This window comes from Agelaius tricolor, unplaced genomic scaffold (assembly GCF_023055355.1).
Source record: "Agelaius tricolor isolate 1412-34295 unplaced genomic scaffold, bAgeTri1.0.p SCAF_3, whole genome shotgun sequence".
Lineage (NCBI taxonomy): Eukaryota > Metazoa > Chordata > Aves > Passeriformes > Icteridae > Agelaius > Agelaius tricolor.
Window position 1 is genome coordinate 21348894 of NW_027269263.1, and position 9715 is coordinate 21358608.

The 9715-nt window shown below is 54.9% G+C and overlaps 1 protein-coding gene across 1 annotated transcript; it reads left to right on the forward strand.

Moving 5' to 3' along the window:
• The first annotated feature begins 1630 nt into the window (after positions 1-1630).
• On the forward strand, positions 1631-9608 carry CCDC134 (coiled-coil domain containing 134). Its single transcript, XM_071423016.1, has 7 exons — positions 1631-1740; positions 5798-5915; positions 6729-6850; positions 7057-7141; positions 7376-7557; positions 7809-7880; positions 8248-9608. Exons 2-7 carry the CDS (start codon positions 5813-5815, stop codon positions 8371-8373), a joined length of 690 nt encoding a protein of 229 aa, XP_071279117.1. The 5' UTR covers positions 1631-1740; positions 5798-5812; the 3' UTR covers positions 8374-9608.
• The last annotated feature ends 107 nt before the right edge of the window (positions 9609-9715 follow it).

The window sequence follows — 9715 nt, forward strand, 5'->3', positions numbered from 1 at the left end:
TTAATCTATAAAGCAGAGGTGATCTGATGAAAGAGGGGCAGGCTTGGGAGTCTCTGGCTTCAAAGCAGTAACAATCCCTGTATTGATTTCCCTGGAGGATGAGCAATGAGTTAATCTCTGTTTGCATGCCATCTAGTGCCAGGATGCCCATGAAGTAGTGGAAACCCAGATATAACTCAGGCACTTTCAAAACACAGAGAGCATTTGGGAACCACTGAGTGGAATTACCAGATTTTATTCTGTTTGGGCCTGGTCTGCCACTCTGAACTAAATCCTCTTCTCTGGAGATAGAGGCAGAGGCCACTCCCAGATGCCTTGTGGAGAAAGAGGGAACCTGATGCAATATTTGTTTGTTTCTCAAACTTTTTCTGCCTTCCTGTTTTCATCGTGCTGCATTGCCTCAGATGTGTAGCAGTGATGGAAGTGGACATGGCAGTGATTTCCTGTGGGTGTGGGGACTTCACTGTGGGGCACTGTCATCAGCCATGTGTAGGGTACGTGGTGAGTGAGGTGTTTGTCCTGTCAGGAGTAGCTTGTCCTCATGCTTACCCCCAGTGTGATGTTACTGCTCTGTTGTGGAACAATCAGAGGGCAAGTTGTCCTGGTGGAGGCCATCGAGCCCTACAAAGTACCTCTCCACTCCATTTCTCCATTTTGCTTCTCTGTACAGGGATGAAGGACTTTGGATGGGAGGTTTTGTTACATTGCTGAAGTTACTTTTCAATTCTGACTTGTTTATGTATTAAGAAACCTTCAAATCTTGGTGGTTAGGAAGGAAGGAAGGATCTTAAATGCATTTGAAGTGCAGCAGTGAGGCTATGTGAATAAGATTGTCACGGACATGAAAGACAAAATCCTCTGGTCAAAATGGAGCTTTGACTTTTCTTCAGGTTTACCTACACTGACGTTTCTCATGTATGTTGGGAGTGAGGTTCCATGGGAGGGTTGGTTTAGTAATGAAAACCTCCTGTCAGTGATATGTCAAATGTGGGAATTCCCGTAGCATGTATGCCTTTCTTTTGGTTTCCACTCATGCTGTCAATGACAGATGTCTGGGAAACGTGGCAGTGTCTCTCTCACACATTGGAGATTGAAATGAAAAGATACAGTGCACAGAGCAGAGGAACAAAGCAAGAATCTAGGAGGGGACCCCATCCTGCCATTCCTTCCCAGTGAGTAGTCGGGAGAAGAAGGACAAAGGAAGTTACTTGTTGCTCATTTTTAGAAAAAGGTTTGTTGAAATTAAAAAGTTCTGTTACTGAAACGGCTCAGTTTCCCCTTCTGTGCGGGATAAGGCTTGGTTGATGCCCTTCATGTATCAGAATACAGTCCTGCCTGGGGAAATGATGTCGTACAGGGGTGCTGTGGAAGAGCTACTCAGCTCACTCATCCTGGCTGATAGGGCTGCAGGATGGTCCCTTTGCTCTGGGCTGGAAGGGGCGGTGGGGGCTCAGCCAGGATCCCGGGGGAAGCAGATACGTGTCCCATAGGGATGAGGAGACTTCTTCCAGGTCACAAGTGACCCCTTCGACTACAGCTCCAGCCCCGCTGTCCTGTTGCCGCCAGACCCTCCAAGTGCCCGCCGGTGCGTGGCCGGTGCCGGTGCCGGGGCGGGGCGGGGGCTCAGGAAGTGACACGGCGGGGCGGAGCGGCGGTGGCAGCGGCAGCACAGCGGCAGCATGGCAGCGCGGCGGGCGTGAGCGCCGGCCTCGGCACCCGCACCCGGCACCCGGCCCGCAGGTGGGGACCGGCCGCGCCGCCCGGGAGCCATCCCCGCCCCGGGAGGCCCAGCAGGGCCGGGGGGAGCTGCCCGGCCGTGGCGGGGCGGGAGGGAATGGCGGGAGCAGCCCTGGGGCCGCTCCGGGGGACGGGGCGGAGGTGGCCGGTGCTCCCCGAGCGAGACCCGGCAGGGGCCCGCCCGCCCGGGCAGCCAGGGTGGCCGAAGAGCGGGGCGGGCAGTGCGGCCCCGGGACACCTCTCTGGACCCTGGGTTAAAGGGCTGTGCCCGACGGGCTCTGCTTGCCATCGCCGCCTGCTCGCCCCGCGCTGGAGCCACGGGAGGAGCGGAGCGCCGCGGCTCCCGGGAGCTGCCGTCCCCCCCGAGGGTTCGCGTCCTCCCGGGTGCCGCCTGCTGCGTCCACTTGACACGGCTCCGGGTGGGTTTCCCGCAGCGCGGCCAGGGCAGGTTCGGCTAGTCCCCTTTCCCCCGTCCCCGTGTGATTGCCTTTACTTTCAGCAGAGCTTGCGGGAGAATCCGCATCTCCTGTGCCAGCGGCCGCCCGAGCCCCTCAGGGTGCTGCTTGAACCCCTCCGGCACGAGGGTGGGCTGGAACGGACCCATTCCTGCTGGAAATCACAGCAGGAAATCGGGGCTGCCAAACCGTGCGGTACGCGAGCTTCTGGGCTTGGTGGCTGGGAGACTTTGGAGACGAGTAGGTGTGAATGGCCAGTACGGTTTCAACTGAAGCAGCTGGTCTTGTAAACCCCATATAGATATGTCCTCCTAGAGGAGTCTGAGCAGAGGTGTTTCACTTCTGAAGCTTTTGGTTCACCTGTAACAAAAGATTAATCCTCATCTGGTTGTTGGAGGAGTGCCTCGGGATTGGGTTCACGGGGCTGGGAGTTTTCATCCCTTGTTTTGCTACAGCATGCTCCTGGTGAAGGATGATGCTTTTCCCCCTACATTTCAGTGCCTGCAGAGGGGAACTGGGAGGGGGGGAATCATGCAAAAGTTTCTCCAGGGAACCTAAGCATTGCAGCATGGCTCTGCCTTGCAAGCTCATTAAGGGAATAAATCTCAGGGATGCTTGCTTCAGATGGGGCTCCTGCAGGAAAATTTATAAAGTAATTGAAAACATTTTAATGGGAAGTACTAACCATCTATTACATGGCATCTGTTGTCATGTCTTTGGAAAAACACATCTAAATTAAGAGGTTGGTAGACAGTGAGACAGACTGGTGGGCTTGCTGCTGAAACAGCCAGCTGGCCAGGGCTGCAAGGCAATGTTGGCGGAAACTCCTTTCCATCTGTAGCATCAGGCCAGGCCCTGGCTCCCTGGACTGCTCTGGGAGCACCAGGCAGAGCTGTCTCTAGCAGAAATCAATTCAGGGAGGAGCTGGGAGGAAAGAGAGGAGCAGCTCTGCAGTGTTTGTGTCTCATCTCATCCCTCAGCGGGTGAAGATGTGAGAGAGAGTTTGTGGGGAAAGCATGGAGGAACATCTGCAAGGAGCTTTGGCATCTCTGCCATTACATAGTGTGGCCTGGAGAGGAAGGAATGTCCTCTGCTGTTAAAATGGGGTGAAATTGCCAGAGCGGTGAAAGGAAATAAATCTGGAGTGGTCCCACATGGCATCAGCAGCCCCAAGTGTGGGTGAGAGAAACAACTGGGCCTGCTTCATTTTCCCCGGTGTGTTTCAGCCCGGATGGACAATGGCAAATAAATAGCTCCAATGTGAGAACGAGTGCCAGCAGATCAGATGAAAAAGTGATGGGCTTCCAGTATGGAGTGGTTCTCCAGTCCTTTACTTCTGACCTTGTCCCATGGGACAATCTTTAGGGCTGGTGTAGGAGGATCTGAATACATTTGCATTGCAAACATTGACCATCCCTACCCCAGCATCTGCTGTTGTGTCTCTGAAGAAGCCCATCACTGTTGTGCACAGCCAGGCAGGCTGGTGGCCCTTGTGCTGCAGCAGCTGGCTGGTCAGCAGCTGCTTCAGCTGAGAGCTGTGCTTTGCCCTGCTGCTGCCTGGAACAGGGCTTTTTGCAGCTCATCTTCCCCCTTGTTGCACCTGTGGAATATCCTCCGGCCACCCAACTCCAGTGTTGGAAATGCGGGATACTGCAGCCCCTGTACTAACCAGGCATGCTGGGACTGCCACAGGCAGCATGGCAGAGCTGTTGTGGGCAACATTTCTGCTCTTTGCCTAGTCTGGAGGCCACTGGCTACCTCCAGTTTCTCTTTCCAGTTCTCCATGAGCATGGCAAATAGCCAGCCTAATCCTTATGTTGGTATGTCTCATCCAAGGGGCAAACAGGAGCCTGGTCCCAGCGCAGTCACTCTTTGTGCTTTTGCATTGCTGCACTTCCTCCTCCCTGAGAGCTTGAGAGGTGTTGAGCAGCTGTGGGGCTCTGCAGAGGGGAGACCTGAGCCACCTCACTGAACCAGGCCCTGGGTCTTGGGTCATGGTTTTTGGCAGGGTGAAGCAGTCTCTTGGAAGCTGACCAGGCTGTTAGGTCCAACAGAACATCTGTTTGCCTGGGCTGGAGAATTTTCCTTACAGCCTTCACTTCTTGGTGTGCTTTGTGGCATTCAGGATGTCTGGAATATGGCTTAAGCCTCACACCACAGTGGGAAGAGGGGACAGACCCCAAACCTGGCATGGGGATTTGTGCTGCTGTCCCAGCTCCACACCGTGTCAGAAATATGGGGCATATTGCTGAGCCCACACGAGGGGCAGCCACATCTTCTTCAATAATGCTGGTTGTATTTACTCTGGTCTGTTCCTTTCTAGGGGTGCAGCCTTTTACAAAGCATAACAGCAAAATATGGGTTTCTCATGTTTGTCTGACACTGCTCCCCTGCCTTTGCCAGGGGGGTGAAGATGCTTGGCTTGGCCTCAGCAGGAGGTACATGGTGGGAGCTGCTGCTGATCCTTGCAGGGCTGGGAGAACTGCTAGTGCTGCCTGCTTTGCCTCTTTCATGGGCTTGGAGTTGAAGAAATAGTATTTGTTTAAAAAAAGAAAAGCAACAAGAAAAGAACAAGAAGGGATTTGGTTTTGTTTCAGTATTAGGACATTACAGAGACAAGTTTGGCTGGGCAGGCAAGCTTGGACTCAAGAGGGCAGTGGGTTATAGGGTGAAGTCAGCTCTGGTGGCCTTAGACATGTGCCTTTCCTTCGGGAGCAGGAGATGGCTCAGATGATGCCTCTGAAGGAGCTGTTGCTTCTGTAATTGCCAGTGGCCTGTGCTCAGCTCCATGGAAACCTTGTGCCTGAGGACAGACCACCCTGAGTTCTGCTGCCTGGGGACTGAGCTGTTGCTCAGTATAGACTAAGCAACAGCTCCAGGTATAGGCTTTTCCAGGTATAGACCATACAAGAGGATCCTCATTCTCAAGGACCTTTTCCTCCAGCCGTTGACTTTGTCTGAGGGACATTTGTGGTCAGGAGCAGCTCTGCCCAGGAGCATCCCTGCAAAGCCTCAGACGCTGTCTGGGAAGGGACTTGTTTGGAGGGAGGGGGAAGCTACCACCAGGTCACCCAACTGTTGTTTTTTGGTGTGGTGGCACCCAGCTTGTAGTGAGGGAAAGGGTCCGGGTACCAATACCCCAAGGGGTGAGGGGAGGTCGCTGAACTGGTTGCACTGGTACTTGAAGGAGTGATGGACTTCAACCCCTCAGTGATCCCGCTCTTTCTTCCAGACCTGCTGTTGTGGCTGTTGGGCTGCTCTGCCTCGCAAACCCAGCAAAAACCTAGCTGTTATTTTTGGAAGAAGGGTAGGACTTAAATTTTCTGTTGGGTCAGTGCTGGGTCAGATGCCTGGGTCTGGCAGTGCAGGCAGGTAAAGAGAAGAGGGAGACCAGGACTTCACTTCCAGCAGGCTGGCTGCAGCATCACCATGTGCCTCTGCTCTGGGCACTGTATCCCTCAGACCCCTCATGGGGACAAGGGAGAGATGGGCAAGGACCCCGGTGCCAAGGGCATTGTGCCATTGGTCTCAATTGGCTTGTGTGACTTCTCCTTTTGGTAAGTCTCCTCAACGATCATTGGTTTTGTTGGTCTTTTCTCTTCCAGGCTGCAGTGGCCAACATGGATTTTCTCATCATCTGTCCCTTTCTGCTGGCCTTGCTGCTGTCCCAGGGCAGCTTCACAGACCTGGAGAAACAGAGAGTAGACTCTGGCTTGGAAATCTGTATCCTCTGCAGCCTGCCCCTCATGACCACGTATGCACTAATGGCTACGGAGGCTGGAGGGAGCACATGCACAGGGAAGGGGTCAGAGACCATGGAAAGGGGCACAAAGTGGAAAAGGGAGGATCCAGAAGCACTGGGAAGTTGCTGCTTTGTCCTTCTGTAGATGGGCTTTAGCCAAGCTCCTGGGTTTACTAACCAAGTGCCTGGCTTGGTGCAGGAGCAGAAATGGCAGTGATGCCTGGTGTTCTTTCTGCTCTGTTGTGCTGAGCACTGAGCACATTTCCCAGTCTGCTCTTGGAAGTGGCATGGCCTGCCAGAAGGCAGAGCACGCCTGCACATCTCAGTGCTTTGGGATCACCGACTGGGATGGTGGAAAAGGACTCCTGGGTTGTGGCACTTGGTCTCCTCTGTGCCACAGGCACTTTTTGCTCATGAGGAGATGATGGGCTAATGCAAGCCCTTCTTAGCACACACAGCATCCCCTGTTGAACAGGCAAAGTATGAAAAGATGAATATGTGGAGACCCATGGGGAAGGTGGCAGTTCATGTTCTTCCTCCATGTTCCTCCTCCATCCCATCAGTCAGAGCATGGATTGGCAAGTGGAGAGGTCCTCACAAGCTCTTAGCACTGTTAAGGGCCCTGCTGAGGTGTTTGGGCAAGGGGTTCACTGGAAATCTGTGTTCCATCCTGGCTCACGTGCTGCCCCTTAGACACCTCATAGTGGGGCTGGGATGGTGCCAGGGGCCTGCTGGAGGAGGGAGAGCAGCAGTGCAGTGGGAGAGTGTTGACAGTGCCCTTGACAGTGGTGCAGATAAGAAGCTGTTTGAGGTGAAGCGCAAGGACCAGATGAACGCTCTGAAGAACTTGATTGAGCTCAATGACGTCAACCAGCAGTACAAAATCATTGACATCATGCTCAAGGGACTCTTCAAAGTAAGCCACAGTGCAGGCTGCACTCTGAGCCCACATAGGTGGGCAGAAAAGGGAAGGGTTGGGGGCTTCTGTGGAGCGTGTGGCAGGTGAGCCTTAGGACCTGAAGGGAGGATGCCATGGGGTTTCAAAGTGGGGCAGCTGTGGCAGCACCTCTAGGGTGCAGGGCAGGACTGGCAGGACAAAACACTAATCAAGGACTCTGGCAGGTGCTGGAGGACTCCCGTGCTGTGCTCATCGCTGCTGATGTGCCTCCTGATGGGCCCTTCCCTCAGGATGAGAAGATAAAGGATGGTAGGTCCTCTCTGGTTTTTACCCTCCTCCTTTTTCTTCTGTTCTGGTGCACCACAGACATTCTTCCTGGGATCAGTGCTGGGGTAGGTACAAAACCCCTGTGTATCCAGACCAGACCTGGACTGCTCCCTGTCTGTTTGGGATGCTATTGCTGCCTCTCTGACCAGTTCATACTGGGGAGCCTAATGGTTTGCCCTCACCTTGTGCTGATGGAGCTGGTGGCTGTCCCCACAGCATACTCCCACGTGGTGGAGAACACTGCCTTCTTTGGGGACGTGGTCCTGCGCTTCCCCAAGATTGTGCACCACTACTTCGACCGCAACTCCAACTGGAACAGCCTCATCCGCTGGGGCATCGGCTTCTGCAACCTGACGGGTGTGTTCGAGCAGGGACCCCACTCCCAGGTCCTGCGGCTGGTATGGCTCCTCGTCCCCCCTGCCGTGACCCCTCTCTGCTGCTGGGCTGGGGGAGCTGAGCGTTTTGGGCTAAAAGGAAGGGAGGGGCACTGCCCTCACTGTGTCTGGGGGGCTGTCCTTGAGCTGAGGGATGGGGGAAGAGCAGAGAGCATTGATGGGACTGGTGGGAGAGTAGCGGACCCCGGTCACACAGTTGGGGGATGCGAGTGGGAGGCACAACTCCCCAGTGAGGTCTCCCCTTTGCTCTGCAGATGGCTCAGGAGCTAGGAATCAGTGAGAAATCGCCTGATTACCGCAATCCCTTTAAAACGGACCAGTCAGAGGTAAGATGGCAATGCTGCCAGCTTGTCTCATGGGCTTTCCCATCCGTGTCACAGCTCCAGGCAGCTGACTGGGGAATGCAATGGCTGGCTTGTGGGAAGTGGCCAAAAGCCCCTGTCACTGACTAAGCATGGCTGAAACACAAACACTGAATTCCCTGTCTGTGCTCTACTTTGGGCACCTGGTGCCCTCTCTTCCCTTCTGTGGCCACCTGCCTCATAGTTGAGACTCTGTTTGTCACTTGCTGATCTGTGCTCGAAGTTCCCTGGACTGCGAAGCTCGTGCGTTGGCTTTGGTGGGTTTGGAGGGTTGTGCCTCTGGGAGGCTGTGGGTGCTCCCCAATGCTGACTCCTTGCTGTCAACCCCCAGTTTTTCCCCAGTGCTGACACCTTTCAGAAGGCGCTGCGGGATGAGGAGAAGAGGAGGAAGAAGGAAGAGAAGCGGAAGGAGATCCGCAAGGGCCCACGCATCTCCCGCTCACAGTCGGAGCTGTAGCAGGCTGGGACTTGTGCCTTGCAGTGGGGGTGGCACCACTGGGACACAGAGTGGCTTGCTCCCTTTTTGGCAGCTTTGGGCCGGTGCCTGGCCATTCCCTTTCCATTTGTGCTGTGGGTTTTGTTTTGTTGCCTTTTGTTTTTGTTCAGTGGAGGTTGCGTGGTGGTGCTGGTGGGTTGGCCCAAAGGGGCTAAAGTGGGGTACCCCTTCCACAGAGGTAAAGCCCAGACAGAACAGCTCTGGGGCCATCCCCTGGTCAGGGTGTTGCTGCCTGTGGGGAAGTAGGGTGTGGGGGACACGCCTCTGGTGGAGCCCAGGGATCCCTCCTCACTGCAGCACACCCCACTCTGAAGGTGCCTCCTCCAACATGGGTGGGCTGGGGAGTGCGTCACACCAAACAGCCTCATGAGCAATGCTGCTTCTCTCAGTTTTGCTTTTTGTTCAGCTAAACGGGTGATCTCATTGGCACCCCCCACTGGGTTCTACCTGGTCTCTGCACAGCTGCTACCTCTGCCAGAGAGGACCTTCCCTTTTCCCAGCGGCTGTTCCACCAAGCAACGTGTGTTTCATTGTCCAGACATAGTTGAAAATGCTGGTGGCAGCAGCTGTTCCTGTCCGATGGCATCTCGGGGCCACTGCAGGTCATTCCCTCAGAGAGGCAAATGCCTGGTGAATTTTTTGGACAGGAGGAATTTCGGTACTTGGCCTCTTTGCATCCAGTGGTGCCTGTAGTGCAAACCATGCTGATGCTGAAGATGCTGGGGAACCACCCCGAGCTGCTGAGAGCCTGTCCTGCAGCCCATGCCCCATCCCTTCTCTTTGGGGCTCATCCTCTCTGAATGAGTCCCCGAAGCTCCTTGTCAGAGGACAGCCAGACGAGGGCATGTGGCAACAGCAGGGCCGAAGTAGTGAGGCAGCCAACTTGAGGGGCTGCAACCTTCCACGGGTGTCTGGGCTGCCATGGGGACAGTTGAGGGGCTGGCCCGGGACCCGACACAGCCACGCTGTGATGTCTCACCTGTGCCGATGGCCTTGCACCATTGTGGGCTCTTGCAGAGGGGCTTTCCCCAAGGAGCCGGTTCTCTGCGTCGGGCTGGCAGCATCACAGCCTTTGAGGAAAGGGAAACGTCCCGGATTTTTTAACAGCAGAGCCAAGTCCCTCCAATGAGGGGAGGGGGTGACAATGGGCGCATTTGGTTTTTCTTGAATAAAATTGACTTTATTATTTTTTTTAAGTAGAAGAATCCTGGCTCTTGCTCCCGTTCCTGGTGGGAGCGGGTATACGCCAGAGAGAGTCGAGCTGGCCACTGCGTTGGCCCCTCCGTGGGCGCTGCGGAGGGAA

What these genes read in the sequence shown, in the direction of transcription:
- CCDC134 (XM_071423016.1), top strand. Translation starts at nt 5,813, where the DNA reads ATGGATTTTCTCATCATCTGTCCCTTTCTGCTGGCCTTGCTGCTGTCC. An exon ending in TGCTCAAGGGACTCTTCAAA is followed by an intron (nt 6,851 to 7,056) that starts GTAAGCCACAGT and finishes GGACTCTGGCAG; the next exon opens with GTGCTGGAGGACTCCCGTGC. An exon ending in TTAAAACGGACCAGTCAGAG is followed by an intron (nt 7,881 to 8,247) that starts GTAAGATGGCAA and finishes GTCAACCCCCAG; the next exon opens with TTTTTCCCCAGTGCTGACAC.